At 51.0% G+C, this 21,777-nt stretch overlaps 2 protein-coding genes across 4 annotated transcripts in view; both read right to left on the minus strand.

Moving 5' to 3' along the window:
- Window positions 1-1,180: 1,180 nt before the first annotated feature.
- Window positions 1,181-3,757, minus strand: FAM209B (family with sequence similarity 209 member B). The gene is made up of 2 exons (XM_032350277.1): window positions 3,360-3,757; window positions 1,181-1,992 (listed from the first exon to the last, which is right to left on the minus strand). The coding sequence occupies exons 1-2, from the start codon at window positions 3,606-3,608 to the stop codon at window positions 1,729-1,731; spliced, it is 513 nt and encodes a 170-aa protein (XP_032206168.1). The 5' UTR covers window positions 3,609-3,757; the 3' UTR covers window positions 1,181-1,728.
- Window positions 3,758-6,772: 3,015 nt separating this feature from the next.
- RTF2 (replication termination factor 2) overlaps window positions 6,773-21,777 on the minus strand; it is a 40,076-nt gene continuing 25,071 nt past the window's right edge. The window contains exons 6-9 of one of the 3 annotated variants that reach the window (XM_032350276.1): window positions 12,075-12,188; window positions 8,869-8,923; window positions 8,461-8,547; window positions 6,773-7,520 (exon numbers count right to left, since the gene is read on the minus strand). In XM_032350276.1, coding sequence (XP_032206167.1) covers window positions 7,342-7,520; window positions 8,461-8,547; window positions 8,869-8,923; window positions 12,075-12,188 — 435 coding nt within the window. In that variant the 3' untranslated portion in view covers window positions 6,773-7,341. Of the gene's footprint in view, window positions 7,521-8,460; window positions 8,557-8,868; window positions 8,924-12,074; window positions 12,189-21,777 lie in introns of all 3 variants that reach the window. The other 2 variants (XM_032350275.1, XM_032350273.1) reach the window with 2 other exon arrangements.

Genomic DNA, 21,777 nt, shown 5'->3' on the forward strand with positions numbered 1-21,777 from the left:
GCAGACTTCCCGTAAAGGGCCGGCAGTCCATGTTTTCAGCTCTGTGGGCCGTCAGGTTTGTGTGGCAGTAACTCAAGCCTGCCCCCACAGGCAGTCTGGACGTGAACGCGAGCGGCCCGGTGCCAATGAACGTTATGGACACTGAAGTCTGAGTTTCATGTCACTTCCATGTCATGGAATATTACTCCCCTTTTCTCAACCACTTAAAAATAGAAAAGCCATTATTAGCTCGTGGGTAGTGTAAATAAAAATGAGCAGCAGGCTGGGTTGGGCCGGTCAGCCGGGGTTTGTTGCCTCCCTGGCCTTTTAGCTGATCTCCATTCATCTAACATCTACACCGTGTTGAGATCAAGAGATTACAGCCGCAAAATCCAGTGCCTCCGAGTGTGCTCGGAAGACAATTCACGCAGTCCCATTTGCTTGAACTACTCAGAATACTGAAGGCACAACTCAACTGCTGCCATTTCCCCCGTCCTGTTAAGTCAAGACCAAGAGTCAAGTGTTCAGGAGCGACAAGACGGGGAGAAAGGGTCGGCGGCTTTGGTCTGAGGTCTGACTCCTCCACACGCGTGGGACAGAGCCTGAAGACTGCCCAGACAGGAAATCACGGATGGAGATTCTGGACTCCTCTGCCAGCCACACACAGGATGGACTCAAGTAGGTACAGGGACCTTCCTGCCTTCTCCAGGCTCGCACCTGTGTGTCTGCTGGGCTGCCCGCTGACCTAGACTGGGGGTCAGTAAAGCTAATTTAAGGGTGAGTGTAGTTCCCATCAGCCGCACTAACATGCCAAAATGTCCCAGTTTAAAAATGCGCTATAAACGTTTTTTTAAAAATTTTATTTATTAGACACAGAGAGAGAGAAATCACAAGTAGGCAGAGAGGCAGGCAGAGAGAGAGGGGGGAAGCAGGCTCCCCGCTGAGCAGAGAGCTCAATGTGGGACTCAATCCCAGGACCCCGAGATCACGACCCAAGCCGAAGGCAGAGGCTTAACTCACTGAGCCACCCAGGTGCCCGGTTATAAACATTCTTATTGACTACTTTGGGAAGCCCTGGTTAGCTCATCCGTATCTAAATTCCATTGAAAATACAGATCTATTCTCTATTTCTTAATCCAACTACACATCTGGTAGAAAAAAAAGTCAATACATCTCATGCACAAGACAGAATGAATAAAAAAGACTTTTCTGGTGAGAAGAAAATCAAATGTTTCTAGAATCCAGCATTCCCTGACCTAAGCACACATGCACATGCATATACACCCTCTTAATTCGATCATTTCCTTTTAAACCTATAATTAAAGTTGGCCTTTGTAATAAATTATAAAGATAAAAATTGGTTCCATCTTTTGCACAAACCACTACTAGAAAGGTAACTACTATGAATATGGTATCTACATCTTATCCCAAATTTTCTAAGCCTAATCGCCCCCCAGGGCCGGGGCGTCACCGCTGAGCAGGCTGCCTCTGCTACCATGTTGCTCTCTGCTCTCCTCACCACTCACTGCGCTGGGGCTGGTGAAGAAGGCAAAAACAAAAGAGTAACTGCTGTGGTTACTGGCCTCCCATTTATTTTTTTTTTCTTCCATTTTAAAAAAGGAGAAAAAAGAAAAAAAGAAAAAAAAAGGTGCCAACTTGGAGAATTCTTTCTTCAGAATAGTTTTATTGGTTTGCATATGGTTTGCCAACACTCAACTTTGTCTCTCCTACTCTGACACACAAGTCCACTCATTCCGAGTCTTCTTCGCCCCATATTTCATAGATGGTGATATTATTGTGTGGGTCTGCAGGTACCTCCAAGTTCTGAACCTTGAGGCCAGTGCCGGTTGCCATGGCTACTTTCAGATTCCGCACCTTGGACACAAATTTCACAAGGTCCATCTCCAGTTGGGTTAAGGTATTGAACGCATAGTCTTTGTTGGGGGAAGCATTTTGATTTTTCCTTAGTGGAGAGCGAAATGAACAGCCTCGAAGGGCAGAAGGATTCTGCTCCTGTCAAGAAAGATACTCAGGGTGAATAATATGGTTGCCTTTGTTGGTTTTGACACAATTCCAAGAGTCGGGCTCCCCTAAGAAAAGATGGTTCTCACACTGCACTCTAGCCCAGGGATTGGCAAACTATGGCCCAGTCTGGCCCACCAATTGTTTTTGTAAATAAAGTTTTTTTTTTTTTAAGATTTTATTTATTTATTTGACAGAGAGAGATCACAAGTATGCAGAGAGGCAGGCAGAGTGAGAGGGGGAAGCAGGCTCCCTGCTGAGCAGAGAGCCCGATGCGGGACTCGATCCCAGGACCCTGAGATCATGACCTGAGCCGAAGGCAGCGGCTTAACCCACTGAGCCACCCAGGTGCCCTGTAAATAAAGTTTTATTGGAACACAGCTTTGCTCATTTTTTTGCGCATTACGTAAGGTTGCTTTCAGGCTAAAATGGCAGCGTTGGGTCCGTGCAACAGAGACTGTACGTGTTGCAAAGCTGAAAATAGCTACTCTCCAGTCCTTTCCAGAAAAGGCTTGCCAACCCCTGCTCTCTCAGTTTGGACACAGGGTCATGAAGTGTTGGGCTGTCTAGCAGAAAACATGCCACATTTCTCTCCCTTTTCCCATCTGAGGACTGTTCAGTCACTTTGAGGAGCTGCTACTTCTTTACACTTTTATCCCTTCAAGACAGGTCTTTTTCCTTACCTGGAATAATGACACCATTTCCATCAGTTTGGCAACTTGTAAAAAATAAAGAATTTTAAAAAACAATAAGAGGAAATAAAGAATTTCTTTTAGGGAAGTTAAGAATCAGGGGCAGTGAATCTGTCTGCAAATAATGTTGACATGAGACACACCAAGTTCTTAAATCTCTCCTTCATTAGAAAAAATCTCATTTATTAGGATAAATAGCAGGGCACCTGGTGGCTCAGTTGGTTAAGCGGCTGCCTTCAGCTCGGGTCAGGATCCCAGGGTCCTAGAATCAAGTCCCACATTGGGTTCCCTGCTCAGCGGAGAGCCTGCTTCTCCCTCTCCCTCTGCCTGCCTCTCTGCCTACTTGTGCTCTCTCTCTCTATAGCTGTCAAATAAAAATCTTAAAAAAAAAAATAGGATAAATATCAAGCCAAGCTTTTAATCAGCCAATAAGTGGAAGGTCATCTTCAACCATTAGCCCTGACCCCTGAGGGTCTGGGGACCATCGTCTTCCCTAAGGACACACCAGGAAATGAATGTGCCCGCGTGTCGCAGGACCACCAGGCAGGTGCCTCACAGCCTACTTTGTTCTACTGAGAGGCCCCGTCTATAAGGACTAGCTCACACGTCCCTCCGAGCCTGACCCATCTGAGACAGAAGCGGGGGAGGAAATGGGGCGGTCCTTACCTTAATCTTCTCACTATCTCCTCGAAACTTCAGTATCCCATACAGCACAACTACGAAAAAGAGCCAGAGCCATTTGCTCCCAAGCCAGCCGGGGGCGTGCTCTGGGAGATTCTGCCTGATCCGAAAGTGCCCTCCGCAAGGCACCTTCCCCTGGGGTTCTTTGACTTTCTCTCGCACAGGAGAAAACACAAAGGCGTAGCCGCAGCAGAGGCACAGAGGCAAGAACAAGAACCATGTTAGCGTCCGCATGGTGAGCCGTGATGGGGGACGAAGTTGCTCATGGTGGGTCTGTTTGCCTGCGCACCTGGAGACTGGGTGCCTGGGGCCGGGCCATTGGTGATGTCACAGAGCCCATTGTGATGACTTCCGGTCAGAGGAGGAGGCTCCCCGGGGTGGTTGTCCGGGAGCAAGGCTTAAAGGGAGGGGGAGAAACGTCAGGTGGACAGTGAGAGCGGGAGGACGGGCACCGTGGGACGCCAGCTCCTTACCAGAACCCTCTTTCTGACTCCCGGGACAGGCCCTCACCTAGTTCTGTTTCTCGCTTGTTGAATCCAGACATGATGGTGAGCAGGTCCCCCAGCACATGTCACTGTCGGACCGAGAGCCGAGTGGAGGAGAGATGGCGCCAGAGGCCACAGACTGGGAGCCGCTGGGGTGTGTGGTCTTGCCTGCGTTGTTCCTAAACATGATGATTTGCCAATTTTTGGATGTTGGGAGGGACTCCACTTTTAAAACCATGGTTTTTGGCTTCCTTTGAAGATAGGGGTGATCTGATCACACTGGGCTGTTCTCTGCCGGAGTCCAACAGGCCCTCTGGGTGGCCGCGCGCTCCTCAGTCCCCACCACTCCCTCTCGCCTCCCACCTCCACTCACTGATGGTCCCTGAGTGTGCGGTGCCTGCGTCAATTCAGGGTATCAATTGCTTCATTAAAATTGTGATTAAAACAGAGTGCTTTAGGAGACTAGAACAAAGGGTCAACTCTAGGTTAGGTTGTGCAGGAAGGCTTTCCCAAAAAGACACTCGGGTTTTGAGGGGTGACGAGGAAGTGCTGGCATCTGCGTGGCGTGAGGACCCAGAGGGAGAAGGACCCAGCCTGTAGGACGACCAAAGCCGATGCTGGGAGGAAAGCCAGGGCTCACTGGCCGGTGTGTTCAAAACCATCAGTTTTTAAAATGGTGAGAAACCAAAAGAATCTCGTTAAATGGAATACGAGGCGGCTTGCGTCTGTTTCCCTGTGTCCTCTGATTCGCAGACTTGGTCCCAGGAATGAAATGTTCTGCTATCATTCAGGATCCACTGGGAATCCTCCTAGTGCCTCGCACTGTGTTGAGCTGTGGGCATAGAGCAAGGTTTCGTAGGACGATTTGAAACCACAGGGGGAGACGTCTCCTGCGTGTGCACAGCTCATGGAAAGGCGGGGGCCTTCCTGCAGGAGGTGGTCTGCGGGGGGCTGGCAGGAATGCAAATCCAAACGTCTGACTAGAAAGTAGGCAGTTAAAGAAGCCCTCCCAAGGGGCTACTTTGTAGCTGCTCCTTTGGGAAGCAGGTGACTGGTGTCTCGGGCCACCTGTTAGAGTTGGGGGGGGGGTGCCCCGGTGACCCTTGGGGACTCATTCTTGGAATTGAGGCTCGGTCCTGATCTCCCACGCAGACTCATGTGGCTCTTGGAGAGTCACCCCTGTTGCTGAGCTACGGCTGCAGGATATTTTGGGGTGGCCCCGTGTCTGTGTGGACCCTATGATTTAAGTCACCTCCCCCAACGGTGCTCTAAAATGTGGCAGTTACGGTGCGATGCAGTGAGGGGCGCACAGACTTTGCGTCCATGGGTGACCCCACTCCATGGGAACGCTTGGGAAATCGCGTCCCCACCTGATTTTTGTTATTCGGAAATGCTGACATAGATTCCACGACAGGTTTATACTGTGTTCAAAAGTCTAAAGCACTTTTCAAGAGAATGAGGACAAGTGGAAAAGCAGGTACGAAGCCAAGATCTTTGAGCCAAAGTGCTCTCTGGGTCCAAATCCAAGAACAGGGTCACGGTGTTGGGTGGAAATCTCAGTTTATGGTGGGGAGGCTTTCGTTAGGTTTCTTGGAAATCAAAGACTGAAACAGCCTGCGTTTGGAGCTCTCGCCCTCCTGGGTCCCTCTGGCCTGGCAGAGCGGCTCGGGCCCTGCGGGGTGGGCAGAGGCGGCGCGAGCTTGCGGGTGCTCCTCGACACCCTCCGTGGAAGCCTCGCCCCCGCTTCCGCTGACCGACCCACTTGGCAAGTCTTTGTGGGAGAGACGGCGTGGAGTCCTGACCGGACACGAGCTATGACCGTGTGTGCAATGCTGCGAGATGTGTGGTGGTCACCGGCCCCTCTCTGTGGTGGGCGAGTCCCAGGAGAGGAGGCCCATTGAGGCGTCACTCAACATAGCGGCAGTTCTGAGCCATGACCGCTCTGCGCTCCTTCTCCTGTGTCCCTGGCACCCTGCCAGGCCCAGAGCGACACAGACCGTTCCCCACCTCCAGAAGAAGCGCTGCTCCTCGGGCCTCTGTGGACTCCACGCCTTGCCGGACACGAATGGCTGGAAGCAGTCCCCACGGCAAGCTCTGCCCCGGGGCTGCGGTGCTCGTGGGGCTGGGGGGAGCCGCAGGGGTGGCTGCTGAGTGCGGCAGAGGCTGGGGCGCAAGGGCAGGGCTGGGGACACTCAGAGCTTGGAGGGGACTTTGAGGGGAAGCAGGGAGCCTGAGCTGCTCCAGTTTTGATGCTGGGGACACTGTGATCGGGTAACGGGGAATAACTGGAGACAAACTAATCCCTACAGAATAAGATGAAGGCTAAAATGAGGTCCATTGAAGTTGGCAGAAATAATGGCTGTTAATATATTTAAAAAAATGCAACAATTAGGAAATGGTTTTACTGGGCTATATAGGAAATGGGTGAGGAAAAGAAAATGGGCAATTCAGTTTTGTTCTGGAAACGTCCCTCACAAAAATCCACTGATGGGAACTGAATTCTGATTAAAATGATTCTCTGTTCATAACAGAGACACCTCAGGGCCGAGCTTCCATTCCTCGGAGACAGAGGACATGGGGACACAGTCCTCCCGCCCAGGCCTCCGGCCTTTCTCCCGGGCTCCGTCTCCCGCGTGCTGATGGCAACCGGCCAGGCCCGTCCACCGTGCGACTGTCCCCAGAAAGCCGGGCTGACGTGGGGTGTTCCCAGCTATGAATCAGTCCCACGGGACGTTTCCATGCCTGACGTCCGTCCCAGCACACCGGATGGACCAGTAAGACACCCCGATTTTACACAGAACTACCTTCATCTTCTGCGAGAAAAGGGAACTCGGGACGTGGAAATGCTCTGATCGCCATCAATGGAGAGGCTGTCATTTTCTTAAACATGGGAGAGAAAAAAATACAGACAGATGAGAGAAAAGGCAGACTTGCTTTATTTTTATATCAAACCCTCAGGTGCCCAACTAAAAGGCTTTCAACTTGAAAGTGATAAAAATAAAGGAAACTCCTTCGAGACGCAACCAGGAAGGCAACAGCTCCGCTGCGGGGCGCAGGGGGGTGCCCGCCAACGGACGCGCCGGCGGGGTGCATGGAAAGCTCATGTTCTAAAGTCCAATTCCATCTGGTCTGTTTCACTACCGGCAGGAAAATCATTAGAATTTTAGGCAAAATGGGCCAACCCCCACCCCCCAAGGAATCCGGAGTCTTTATTTCAGCCATAAAAGGTACAGCGAAGACCTCTTGCCAGGCCGCGGGGAGGGCACGAGCCCGCAGGAGGGGGCGGGCAGGGCCCAGCACGTCACCACGGGAACCCACGCGCGGCACAAGCAGGGGAGACCACGCCAGCTCTGGGGGTTGGGAGGACGACTTTATAGCTCGGCGCAAACGGAGAGCCCGCAGAGGACGGCACGGGCATGCCCCGGCCACCTGCCCTGGTGGAAACCGGACGGGCCTGTGTGGCACAGGGTGCAGCCCGTGCTTCAGAAGCAGTAGGACGTGTGGGTGACCCAGTGGGCGGACTCCTCCTTGGAGCGCTTGGCGGAGCTGTGAGTCGTGAAAAGGGACTTGTAAGCTTCCGACTCTTCGCTGTCGGCAATGGACCGCTTTGGGGGTCCACCCAGAGGCTTCCCGACTTTTCCAGAAGAGCTCCCGTTTGCTGCTGAAGAATGAAAAGCCAAATAAGTTAAGGTTGGGCCTACACCTCACTCCACATATCGCGTTCTTAAAAAGGGAAAAAAACGTCTGTTAATCTCAGGAATCCCCCTCTTCCTTTCTTGCGGGAAATGAAGAAAGTACATCATCTCAACTGCCAACTCCTAGAAACAGATGAGGCTCCTGCACCAAAGTCTTATCACTGAAAACCACACCAGTGACTGTTCGCTGTCCTCTGTGCTCTGGTGCCAGCCCTGGGAAAGCTGCAGATCAGATCGCCCTCAGGAGAAGTGCCACCAGCCTGCCTCACAGTGGCAGGTGCGCAAGTTCCAGGACGCCCGGTCACCTACCCCCAGGCTAGTGGCCACGCGGTGCAGGGTGAGGCTGGAACCTGTTAGCCGTGGCGGGTGCCACTCACAACACAGGATTACACCTCCTTTTGCCTAACAATAAATCTCTGTTTCCTTCTTGTGAAGTCTATCTTTCCTTTAAGATAAAGGTGGAGAGGAGAAACGCACTGACTTCTGGGCTATGCGTCAAATGTCCCTCTGACACTTGGCAAGAAGCAGGTCAAGGGAAGGCTGGTGGAGTGCCAACGTGTGGTGCACGTGAAGCCCCAGCCTATTCAGGGACGTTCCCGCCCATGCCCCGAGCCTCGGGCCACTAACCAGTTTCGTGGTACGTCTGAGTCCGGCTCCCTGGGCAGCCTGGGTAGCCTGGCACCAGAGGCGGACTCAACAGAAAAACAAGTAGCATCGGTGGCCAGACTCCTCCAACCAGGCTTTGGGGTAGAGCGGCTGTGTCTCAGGCTCCCAGAGAGCTCAGGGACTACTAGAAACATGACTTAGGACAAGCTCGAGCTTTCAGATTCGCGCCCGTGGAACTAGGACATCAGCTCCTGGGCCGGCAGCCTTCCCACCAGCCCCTGCCGTCTCAGCAGGACCCACCTGCACTCCGGGGAGCTGAGCCGGCTTTCTTCTCTCTAGAATCAAGGCTGGCTTCTTCAGGCTTCCCTGTCTTAATTTTTGATGGCCCTGGAAATTCTGTTTAAAAAATTAAAAAAGTAAGGCAGACAAAAACAAAGCAAAAGCATGAATTTTTTTTAAAAAGATTATTTATTTGACAGAGATCACAAGTAGGCAGAGAGACAGGCAGAAAGAGGAGGAAGCAGTCTTCCCACTGAGCAGAGAGCCCGATGTGGGGCTCGATCCCAGGACCCTGGGATCATGACCTGAGCCGAAGGCAGAGGCTTTAACCCACTGAGCCGCCCAGGCGCCCCCAAAGCATAAATTTTTGAAAGAAACAGCTCCGCAGACTTATTTTTGCAGAAATATGGCCCTCTTTTAGTGTCTTACCTTCACTGACACCTGGCTTTGAGACAGACTCTGCCGCCTTGGGTTTCTTTGCTTTCTGTGAAGAGAAAAAGCAAACCCGAGATGTGCTTGAACTCTACTTCGGCGGAAGGGTGGCTGCCACCGCCACCCTGGAGCCCACTGACAGGCCGATGCGGTCCGTGTGAGGGAGGTGCTCGTTCTGGAGCTGACTCTGACGGCACGAGTCCTGAACCGCGACCCTTGGCATGTGTTTCCAGTTTCATGCTTCTGCTCCCTCAGGAATACAGCTGAAGAGATCTTGGTGGTTCTCTACTTATATTCCCAAAGCCACATTCTCAAAAATCTTAAATGAAGGCGCCAGATTTCTGTGGTACCTGCATCAGCGGTGACTACCACACACGGAAGAGCGAGTCCACGAGCCACGAGGTTAAGGATGGGTGCCGCAGGCCGGCCCGTCTAAGACGCACCGAGCCTCACGCGTTCAGAGCGGTAGAGCTGCTCTGAAACTTGTTTATCTCACCACAGAGACTTGAGGCCAGGGACACTTGGCTGGCTCAGTCTAAGAGCGTGCCGCTGTTGATCACGGGGTTATGGGTTTGAGCCCCACGCTGGGTGCAGAGATTCCTGAGAACAAACAAAGACCTGACACTATGCTAAAGGACACTTGAGCCCATCCTCCTAAACTCTGGATTACTCCTGTTAAGACTTCTAGGCACTAGAATTGTCACTCAGAATAATGACATTGGTCAGCAAAAATTTAAGAAACGAAACTAACCATTCTAAAATCACACAGCTGTGTCAGAATGGATTCAGGGCAGGGACAGAAGGATGTTTATTCAATTTACTTTAACATGCACGTTCCTAAGTATCCAAAAGGTGGCGCTAACGACACACGGCCTAATTATGACCAAAGGCTGCGGTCACTAGAAGCTGGGGGAGCACACCTTGAACTTGTAATACAGACAGGCAGAATGACTTGTAACGCTTCTACACAATGTAGAAACTTCCCGTTGGCTTCACACATGCCAGGCCCACATTCAAATCCGTGAGGCTGATACCCAGTCCTCACGGAAAGACAACGGGGTTTTGGAGCCTTTCATTCACAGCTGAGGCTTATAAAAGCAAGAGCAGTAAGAAGTCAGAAGAAATGCCATGTCCTGTCCTCGGCTGAGAGTATATTTGGGAAATATTTTGGTATCCTGGTAGCAGTATCTAAGAGGCATTCCCAGAAGCTGCGGAGAGGGGTGTGCTGGCCCCCCTGGGCTTTCAACACCGCAGCGGGAACTCTGGGACTGGAGCCCGCTCCCCGCAGCGGCTCCGTTAATGACGACACAAGTGCCAGGAGCCTCGGAAACACTTTTCTTCCCCGTTCGCGCTTTTGAAACACTGAGCTTGATCAATGACAGCAAGGAAGAACCAGCAGGTCCTTTCTGGTAACTGTCAAAACTCTCTCAAGCTTTTATCGTTTTTGCTCATACGGTAACAAAATCACACAAAACCAACAGAATGAGTGCACTTACATTCCGGGGGGTGTAGGGTCCTGTTCTTTCCTCTGTGAGGATCAGAAAAACACAACTCCGAGAAATCTTTGATGATTACATCACTGACACATGGATGCCCACAGAGGCAGGCAAGTTTCCCCACTACTTTATCGTCCTCAGGACACGGAAATGCATTTCCTAGTGCTTCAAAACATTCCTCTGACTTAGTTCTGATCACAAAATTTCTCCCACATTTGCCCTGAAGCTAACTTCTTTTGTATTTTTAATTTTATAATTTAAAATTGTGATTATTTAAAAAAATTATTCTCTTTTAACAATCTCTACACCCATCGTGGGGCTGGAATTCACAACCTGGAGATCTAGCGTTCCGAGCTCTCTGGACTGAGCCAGACAGGTGCCCTAATTTGTTTTCTTTTTTTTTTTTTTTTTTTTTTTAAAGATTTTATTTATTTATTTGACAGAGAGAGATCACAAGTAGATGGAGAGGCAGGCAGAGAGAGAGAGAGGGAAGCAGGCTCTCCGCTGAGCAGAGAGCCCGATGCGGGACTCGATCCCAGGACTCTGAGATCATGACCTGAGCCGAAGGCAGCGGCTTAACCCACTGAGCCACCCAGGCGCCCCCTAATTTGTTTTCTTTGAAGAATGAAAAACTTGCTGTTCACAAAAATCACAGGGATCATTTGTAAATATTTAAGAAATAAAAAATTTGGGACGCCTGGGTGGCTCAGTTGGTTGGACGACTGCCTTCGGCTCAGGTCATGATGCCGGAGTCCTGGGATCGAGTCCCGCATCGGGCTCCCAGCTCCACGGGGAGTCTGCTTCTCCCTCTGACCTTCTCCTTGCTCATGTTCTCTCTCACTGTCTCTCTCTCAAATAAATAAATAAAATCTTAAAAAAAAAAAAAAAAAAAAAAAAAAAGAAAGAAAAAATTTGCTGCTGGACCCGCAACAGATGGCATGTAGAAGGACTTCTTAGCTAATAAACTGTTTTAAGCCTGGTCCTTAGGCCACGTCAGGAGGCAATGAATCCACTGCTTATGGAACAGGATCCTAGGCCCAGGGCCACAGAACAAAGCCTTTCCACCATGTCTGTGTCCACACAGAGCATTAGTCGTGGCCATGGGTCCCCAGCACTGGTCTCCCTTCAAAGAGCAGAGGCAGCCCTCGCAACTAGAGGCCGGGCAGGGCTCAGGAAGGCCGGGGGCGGCCCCCAGGCGTGGGAAGGCTGCTCAGCCCCACACTACCTGAGGCGCCTCAGCAGTGGGTGGGGGTCGCAGGCTCCCAGGCCCCCCAGATCTCTAGGGGATTCGCAGGACATTCAGACCTGGACGGATAGGCTCTCCGGATGTGCTGTCCACTCCTACTGTCCAAGTCTTACACACCCACACTCTTAAAGCCGGCACAGTACAGTGGGGGTGCCGGTCGCACCCCCTCCCCGACGGGCTGCAACTGGGCCCGATCTTGGTGACCCTCCTGAGCACCCTGCCCCACGCAGGTACTGTCACCAGCCCCACATCACAGATGAAGCAACTAAGTGAAAGGGAGGAACTGTCATGCCCCCCACAGTGAGCCCAGGCCGGTCAAGGCCATACAAGCGCCTCCATCAACTCGCGTCCAAAAGCCAGCCCCCGCGGTGCAGCCCCGGCGTCTGCCACGGCCCCACAGCAGAGGCAGCAGGTGGCAGCTGAAGACTCCAAGGACGGGGATGGACCCCAGGCTCCGTTACCTTCTCCAGCTTCGCCCTCAGCCGCCTCTCCTCCATCCTCCCCTTCAGCGTTTCCACGTCCTCCTTGGTGCCGTTGAGCACAATGACGTCCTCCTCCTGGAAGGCGGCCCCGCACTGGAGAGGGCAGAACACAGGAGAGACTCCATGAGCACGCGGAGGGCCGCTCAGCTACACCCCCCAGATGCTCCCCGAGCCCAACCACAGCTCTGCGAACCCTCGAGAACTTCCTGCCCGGGTCTCGGCTGAGCCAGCTTGAGTGTGAGCCCTGCTCTGGCCAGTTCTGTGTACGCAGGCAGCATGGCAGGCCTGAGAGGGACTCTCTGAGGCCAGCCCCACACTGGTGGCTGCGAACCCAAAGGGGGACCACCATTTCCTTACGGCATCGGGCTTCTTTCCATCCAGGTGTGCCCTGCGGCCCCGACCTCCAGGCGGCGGGAGAAGGGCCCCGTTCACAGCCGCTGGCAGCTGCTGGGCACACAGGGCACGTCTGTGCCAAGGACCCGCCTATCTGTCAGCACTTGCTGCCGGTTCACCTCGGGAGCATCACTTCCTGAGAGCCCGTGCTGTGCCCGCCGCACCCCACTGGCCCCGGGCAGAGCCTCCGTCCCACCAGACAGACGTTCGCCAGCCTGACCTGGCGTCAGGGTCTCCGGGAGCGAGAGGACCCTTGGCCGGTGTCCGGTTCAGGAGCTCCGGGGTGAGGCCCCCTCACCCGCATATCTCCCGCGTTCTCAGGTGATGCGGACACTGCCTGTGGGGGAACCTGGGCTCCAGCCCAGCAGGACAGTGGAAGGACCTGTGTGGAGGCAGGGGCTGCCCTTCAGCTCTCTCCTGGGCCGCTGCCCACTCTCGTTCCCATGGGGGTGGGGGCGGGGTAGGGGTCCTGCATTTTCAAAGGCCCGCCTGGGGAGCCCACCCCGCTGAGGGAAGGATTGGGGCCAGCATCTGTTCTGTTCTGGGCTCTTCCTCCTCCTGTGGGTCCCAAGGCCCAGACACACTCGTGCATTCTCTGGGCCTCAGTTACCGCATCTGTGAAATGGGAAGTAAACGGAAGTCCCAGCCCGGCTGGGAGGAGGTGAGAATTCAGGGCGACGGCTAAGGGAGCGCAGCACGGGGCTGGGTACCCGACAGTCAACCCGAGGGGCTACAGCTGCGGGCTGCGCTTTCCTGGACGAGCGCGACCTGTCCTGATGCAGACCGTCTCCAAGACACATCTCTGCGTTTCTAACTAGCTTCCCTGGGAGAAACCTCACACACACATGGCTGCATGTGTCTTCAGGACAAAGTGGGTCTCTGTGCCCTTTCACGGAGGGAGAGCCCACGATTTCTGCTGACATTGCCCAGGTCTGTCCCTTACCATCGGCCACGCAGCCCTACCAGCCTGCTGGGATAAGTGTGAGCCGTGAGCACGAGACGTGCTGACCCCAGGGAGGCCTCGAAAGCCTATCCTGCCCGTAAGAGGAACAGCCACAGACCTCCTGTACCCAGAATCTCTTTTCTACAACACATTCTCAGCACAAGACACGGAAGTGCTCTTCTTAAAAGCTGCCAAGTTCTTCCCAGCACCTCCCCACACACAGGAGAGCCACTGGACACAGGCTGGCCCCCCAGCGGCTGCCTTAGCTTGGTTAGTTACTGTGGTTCTCACCCCCAAAACCCACTGCACAGACCTAAGACACCTCCTTTCCCAGGAGGGACCTGGTAAGATGTCCCAACTGAAGAGAACCCCCACCCCCACCCTCTGGCCCACACAGCCCGAGATGAGGGCCACAGGGAAGTCCTAGGAACGAGAGAAGGGGGGCTGTTAGCACCTCACTGGGACTGCCTTGGAAGAAAAGGAGCTTGTTTGTCGCCATCACTGCAGGGAGGCCTCCAGGCTCTGCAGGAGGTGGCCCCCAGGGAAGCCCCACGCTGGGGGAGATTTGGGTAGAGCCTTCCCTTGGGGATCGCCTTCTTGAGAAGGGAGTGAAAAGGGATCCGCAGGAACAGAATCATGCGGCGGATCCGGCCCAGCGGGGCTGGGGCAATGGCGTCAATAACCCTCCCGAGCACACAACCAAGAGGCAGAAAGGAGTCCCCATTTGTTCCATCAGCCTGCCCCCCTTTCTTCCCCACCCGGGGTTTCCGTGGCTGATTTCTCCCAGTTCTCCGCACCCCTTCCTGGAGTGTCGGCAGTGAGCAGCCTCCCTCCTCGTTGTCTAGATCGGACTGGGGACCCCACTCTACCTACAGTGGTGGTGTGCTGTGCCCAGAGATCTAGTTTTAAAGTTGAATTAGCCACTAACCATAAAAAGTCAGGAACACCTTTCATACTAAAAATTGAGATATCTTGCTTTCTCCCCCAAATTCAAAAGATCCATTAATACTAAACCCACGCTCTCGAGGCCTTAATTGCTGGGACCTGAACAGGACTGCCCTTTAGAGCCCAGGCACATGAGTTCCCACTGGCAGCAGGCCCCGTCCTGCTGGGGGTGCCTGACCCTGGCAGGCTTCTGCCTCCAGGAGCTTGCGTGAGTGGCCCATTCCTTGGGAGCAAGTGAAGCCAGAGCAGGAAGCAGCTTTCCATCCACGGTGCCCGCTGCCAGCCTAGGGCTCTCCTCTCGGGACTGAAGGGGGAGGGAGGACTACGTCTGCAAGTGAGGGGAGGGCTGCAGCCGAGACACGGCTGACCCGAAGGGACAGACCCTCTCTGCTTATAAAGTAACTCACATCATAAGCAAAAAACACCCATATTTTCCTGCAAATGCATTTTTCTAGGTGTACTGTCACCGCACAGCTGAGATCAGGTATTTATTTTAAATTAGCCTCCTTTTATCACTTATAACTTAGAAGCCCCCAAGATGGGGAAAATAAATCACAATACAATCTTAAAAAGGGCAGGCAGATAGTTATTTTCGAGTTTGACAATGCAGAAAGTGCTTGTTAAGCTAAAAGAAAAAGAAATTATATATCCATGATCTCTAGATATTAACTTTTTTTTAAGCATTAGGGAAAAACAAGCCAGCCGAGAGAACTGTAAAAAAAAGGGCCGAGAGGGGCGCCTGGGTGGCTCAGTGGGTTAAGCCGCTGCCTTTGGCTCAGGTCATGATCCCAGGGTCCTGGAATTGAGTCCCGCATTGGGCTCTCTGCTCAGCAAGAAGCCTGCTTCCTCCTCTCTCTCTGCCTGCCTCTCTCCCTACTTGTGATCTCTCTCTGTCAAAATAAATTTAAAAAAAAAAAAAAAAAAAAGGGCCGAGAGAACGGGTATAATTATGGTAATCTGCTCCTCTGCTCTTCTGCCTGCAGGTCTGTATCCTGCACAAATGCAAAAGTGGTTTCTCCATCACCGTTCTTACAAATAATCTTTGCAATGAACACCCAAAGGCATACATCTCAGACCCCAAAACCCCACTTGTGGGACTTGTTTATTCTCCATCACTCACGTCTGTTTCCTACATAATACTTTGTGACACGCAGTAAATGGACGTGTGCCCGTACGTGGGTACTGACTTTTAAAGTAGTGCTTCCCTCTGTCACACCGGAGGCCCCGAGAGGGACGGACTGGTCGTTATCTGCCTCAGCTGTGGCCGAGTCCTGCACACACTGGGCACCAGGAAATAATCGCTCTATGCATAAACGAAAAGACGACCCAAAGAAATACCTCAAACCAGGATGAAAGGGAATAACATTTTAAAGCCAAATAGTTCTCGTGAAAAGTCATATGAACTTTACACTCCCTACACATAAATAAGACTTCCCATCACACCATATAATTTAAAGGAACAAAAACACTTACACTGCTCTGAAAGGTAAAAGAAGATAATTCCTTTTTGGCTTTGATTAAGAAACAAAAATCCCCACCGCATTCCTACTGCCCCTCGTGCATTCCGTGTATATGCTGTAGGTCCACTTTACTTATTAGGATGTTTTTTATTTTTATTTTTTAAAGATTTTATTTATTTATTTGACAGACAGAGATCACAAGCAGGCAGATAGAGAGGAGGAAGCAGGCTCCCCACTGAGCAGGGAGCCTGATGCGGGGCTTGATCCCAGGACACCGAGATCATGACCTGCGCCAAAGGCAGATGCTGAACCCACTGAGCCGCCCAGGCGCCCCTATATATTAGGATCTTCATCCAAAAAACTTTTACTTGAACCAATCTGTGTAAGAAGCTGATACATTAGGCCTGTTGACCTTTGGTCCACTTATCACAATAATTCCTCCCGTGTGTCTGGTTTTAGTCTGTATTTCCCTTCGAGCTACAGAAGCGTAAAGCTGTATGCAAGCCACTGTGTTCTCAGTTGTTTCTTCCACTGCTTTTTGCTTAGAGACTCTCTCCCCTCCCCTCCGCAGGTTCAGGATGTGAGGTCCCAGGTGAAGTCCAGCACCGGTCCTATCCCCTCGGAACGGGCCACTGTGAAGCGCCCGGTTCCCGAGCACCCACAGGCTGACCTTTCCGACAAGCACTCAAGGTACGGGGGACACAGCTGTGCAAGACTGCACCAGTGGTCGGCAGCCTTTCCTTTTCCCATTTTTTGCCGGAAAACCTCACCTCCCGGCCTCTGAAGATCTCCCTACAAACACATACAAGGTCTCATCACCCCTGAAAGGCGGCACGAATCTGTTTCCATATAAAGAGTACACCTGCCACACACAGCCACGCTGCGGCCCCATGAGCTTAGAGAGACTCGACCTCATCGGCCCAATTACGCAGTTTCCCTATGGCAACAGCGACACCTGTTCTGAAGAGCGACAGGCACCTCGAATCACCTGCGACCAAGTGAAGCGAATCAGGACCCCCTGACTAAATGTCAAGCTCAGGTGCCTGGACACCTTCAAGAGGAGGCGTGTGACCCCCGCCTCGTGGCTCCGCTCTTCTCAGATCTGTGCGCGGGAAAAGCCTGGGAGACAGCAAGTGAGGGGCGCTCTGAAGCCAGAGAAGGGAAAGGGAAGGGCACAAGCATCCGGCCGCGCAGAACAGCAGAGGGGAAGAGCCGCACAGCCGCAGCGGCTCCCTCAGCCCGTGCCCGGGCCCCGCCTGCCCCCAGCGGAGCCCCCAGGCAGCGGGCCGGGCACAGCTCCCCTGCGTCCCTGAACTCAGGCCCTCTGGAGAGCCACGCTGAAACGCTTGGATTATGCTGAATGCTACTGAGGAAGCGACAACAAAAAAAAAGATTTTTAAAGGACTTTGATTATTTTCCCCTTTAATGAAAAAGGCTCAGATAACCACATCTGGCCTCTGACTTTTAAAAGCGTTCATAGAATTTGCCCCTCGACTGCCAGGATCCTGTCCAGGCTTCAGAACGCCAGACCACTCTGCCACCCTCTGCCTGGGCCAGGCCGCCATCGCTCGTCGTGTTCGGAAGGCGGTGACCTGGTCCTGGAGAAACCCTCAGAGAAGCAGATGCTATTTTTCAAACCTCAGGTCAGAGCCAACAAGAATAAAATCCTCCAGGGATGAAAGGGTAACAAAACCGGCCAAACAACTCCGTTCATGCGATCTGAGCGGAAGCCACGGGAAGAGAAGCACCGATGGGAGAAAAAAGCCAGACCAGGCACAGACGCGGCAGCATTCCACCCCTCGGAATCTGAGGAGCAGCTTCTGGAAAGTGCTTCACTAAGTACGCCCGGCTCATGAACGGCAGAGGCTGAGCAGGTACAATTACGAAAATAAAAGTTTTTCTTTGTCTCCTTTAGTTCTAAACAGAATATTGGGAGATGAGCAATATTTTTCAATGCAGATGTAGCAGGCATCTTTTTCTCTCAAAACCAGCCCTCAGGTCTTTGTTTCAGCCAAAGAAAATAAAAGTAGAATGTTTTCAAGTTTGAGATTAGATTTTTTTCTTTTTTAAGATTTTTATTTATTTGACAGAGAGAAAGCACAAGCACGAGGGGCAGCAGGCAGAGGGAGAGGGAGAAGCAGGATCCCCTCAGAGCAGAGCCTGATGCAGGGCTCGATCCCAGGACCCTGGGATCATAACCTGAGCCGAAGGCAGATGCTTAGCTGACTGAGCCACACAGGCACCCATGTGATTAGATTTTTAAATCTAAAATGCCACCAGCTGCTCCTTCCTCACATAGCAGATAACAACTAAGCCGGCATCAAGGCCATGTCCTCAGTCCTCACTTTGTGCCAATCATACACATGCTATTTTTGTTGTGGGGTTTTTTTTTGTAGGATATCCTAAAACGAAGTTTTCCTCTTCATATTGGAGCTGAGAATTGTATACCTACTGTGACTAAGACATCTGTTTTGCTGGACAGTTGGGACAGCATTTGAACTCAAAACTAGTGTCATGTTTTAAACAGAAAGGTTCAAGAAAACCAAATGTTTTCAACTTATGGGTATCGTTCTGAACCCAGAGACCACAAAAATAACAGGCATCAAATTTTCATTGCTGCGGCTGAAGTGACTTTTTTTAGAACAAACCTACAGTAAATGACACCGTCGAAATTCAGTCTTGGGGGTCAACACTAAGCACCCCACTCCTGCTCAAGCTGAGTGTCCATCCCCGGCGAGGCTCAGCAGGAAACTCACACCCACCTGCTCCCGGACTCCTGTCCTGGCATTCCTATGGGGCAGGTACTACCTTATCTCCCATCTTCAGTCCAGCAAATGGAGACTACGATGTTTAATCTGGGCAAGCTAATGTTAATGGTCCGACACAGTAATATTCTAGAATATGTGGCAAAATATTTTAAGTTCCTCTTTAAAGATGCCCATTTATTATCTGTTTACTTACAGATATTACCAAAAACTAAGTACAAGAGAGTCAGCAAAAAGAGTTAGCTTAGACAGGATATTGTCAACTCCCCTGAAAAGTCGTTACAATTCATCCCATCCTCACAAACGAAAAATGACTGCCCTTAAAGACAGTGTTCTACTGGTTAACACCGGTACCGAACCCATGCTGCCCACTTGTGTTTCTGGCTGTTAAGGCTTGTCGTGGGGGGCGGGGCGGGTGGTGGGTGAAGGGGGGTGGGCCCTGTGGCTGGATAAAGAAAAGAAGAAGAAAATCATACTCAGTCTAGTAATTAGGGGAGTAATGCGTTTTGAAGTAACTCCCTGATAATATTATATGCTCGGGCAAAAACATAAAAAGCAAAACAAGCCCATTTTGAGAACTATTAACTGAAAATCATTTCTGCTATTATATAGATTCTAATGCTATAAAAAAGGAAAAAATTAAACCCCATCCTTAATCACAACTTTGGTAGTTTTTTCTACTGAAAGAGATTCTTGACTATCTCTTGTATGTCACGTCTTCGGTCAACTGAATGTATGATCTTCAAAACATGACTCATTGTTTAGAAGCTATCTGTGCACTGAACATATTCCCTGACTCTGTCTCCCAAAAGCTGCAGGGATGCAGGCACCAAAAGATTATTAGAGAATGTAAGACTCTGGAAAGGTAATTTCAGTAACTGACAATAATTTTAAAAAGAGACTTCGAATGCTCTCACTTACACACAAAATAATACATAGTTCCAGGAACCATGTGTGACTCCAACAACACATGAGGAAAGAAGATACTGGAATAGTAAAAAATGGGTCTAGTCCGGACGAACAATCTTCATATCTGCTCCATAAAACACAAGGATAACTACCAGTCTTTTTTTTTTTTTTTTAAGATTTTATATTTATTTGACAGACAGAGATTACAAGAAGGCAGAGAGGCAGGCAGAGAGAGAGGAGGAAGCAGGCTCTGCACTGAGCAGAGAGCCCCTTGTGGGACTCAATCCCAGGACCCTGGGATCATGACCTGAGCCGAAGGCAGAGGCTTTGACCCAGTGAGCCTCCCAGGCGCCCCACTGCCAATCTTACTAAAGCCTTTATTATTATTAATATTTTTTAAGATTTTATGTGTTTGAAAGTGATAGAGAGCAAGCGCGTGCGTGCATGTGGGGGGGGGCGTTACAGAGAGAGAAGCAGACTCCCCACTGAGCAGGGAAGCCCCACATGGGGCTCAATCCCAGGACCCCAGGATCATGACCTGGGCGAAAGGCAGATGCTCAACTGACTGAGCCACCCAGCTGCCCCTTTCTAAGGCCTTTAAAATAAATATTTTAAATACAGTTTTTGCAGACGGGAAAAAAGGGTCCAAAAATCAGTCTCCCTGCCCTTCTACGTGATCTGCCGATCCCTACACTTGAAAAACACCAAAACCGAAGGTGGGGCACGCCACCCATTTAAAGAGGACGGGCTGGCAGCCTGGCCCGGAGATGACACGCCCGCGGGGGGGTGTCACTGGCCTGTGAAAGCCAGGCAAGAGCCCCACTCATGGGGCGGGCGGGCCTGCCAGGAAGAGCCTGCAGTGAAGCAAGGACAAGGAAGCTCCACCCCACGGCCCCGGCCCCGGGCACCGGAGGGCACAGTGGCTTCTGCAGCGCAGAAGCCACCCGGGCGGGAAGCTGCAGCTGCACAGGCCTGAGCTCTGCGTGGCCAGACCCGGGGTCGGGGGAGAGAGGCAGCAGGTGGACGCAGCCCCGCTCACACGCCCGGGGCTGCAGAAGGGACCGAAAACACTTAGCTCAGGAATGGCCCGGAAGGACAACAGATTGCACATGGGACTTGTCCTCATTTAATTATTATGAACTACTGAAAAGAGCCAATTCCCTGGGGTGGAGCCACAGTTTCCATGGGGTGTGACCTGTCAGCGAAGCGGAGCTAACAACAGTTCTACCAGGAAACCAGAACCTTTTACTTTGACCCCAAGCCTAGAAACCACCCCGAAGAGCACAGCCCCCAAACCACCTCCCCCCACTGCAGCTGTCACACAGTGCCACAATCTACAGTACGTGGGTGCCCTGGAGCCAACATCTATAAAAGTAGCTAAATTTATTTTAATTTCAGGAAGGTATTTCCTTCCTGCTGAATTTCTAGGTTTTGTTTACTTTACAGACCAGACAGGAAGTGTGTTCATTATAGCGAGTTTTTGTGTTTATAAAAAGTATTATATAATTTATAAAAATGTCTTTAAAATTATGCCATTAGATTTCATGTTTGGGGCTATACACAAGCGTTTACTGACCTGGCAAAAAACACCGTAACTTGGTTTATTTGGGCAGTGACTGCTTTTTATTTTTGAAGCGGGATGAATGAAAAGAAACTATGAAAGGAAAATAAATACATTTTTACAATTCACAACCTATAATCAGCATTTACAACCTTTATTGGCTCATAGTATACGAACACAAAAAGAGCTCAAAGGCTGCCTAGTCCATGCTTCGTCTGTATGGCATCTGTAAGAATGATGCAGAAGGGCAAAGGGACTAATGTCAGTGTGAGTTAGAACACTACTCAAAAGCAAATGGGCTTTCTAAACAGCCAACGATACAACTTCTTATGGAAACCAGGAGTCAGGATTTATAAACAAGAAAAAAGGAATTACTATCACATAGATGTTTTGCCTGATCAGTTTTCTTCCTAAATTTCAAAGGTGATGACATCTCCATGCATTAATAATGAATCAAAATGCTTCTCTGGTCCCCTTTGCTCCTGCTACTAAAACTATTCATGCATTTCTGTAGGGTTCCAGGAAGGCAACTCATTATCAATTAATTTTTATCAGATAAAGATGCCATGTTTTTAATCACTGAATTCTTCTCTAAAAATAATCATAAACTCATGTCAACAAGTCGAATTCTGTGATCACAAAACTTCTCTCCGTATGTTGCTTCCTTTACTGGAAGGAGTTATAACATGACACAGAGTAACAGCAT

Source organism: Mustela erminea, chromosome 7, assembly GCF_009829155.1.
Source record: "Mustela erminea isolate mMusErm1 chromosome 7, mMusErm1.Pri, whole genome shotgun sequence".
Taxonomy (NCBI): Eukaryota; Metazoa; Chordata; class Mammalia; order Carnivora; family Mustelidae; genus Mustela; species Mustela erminea.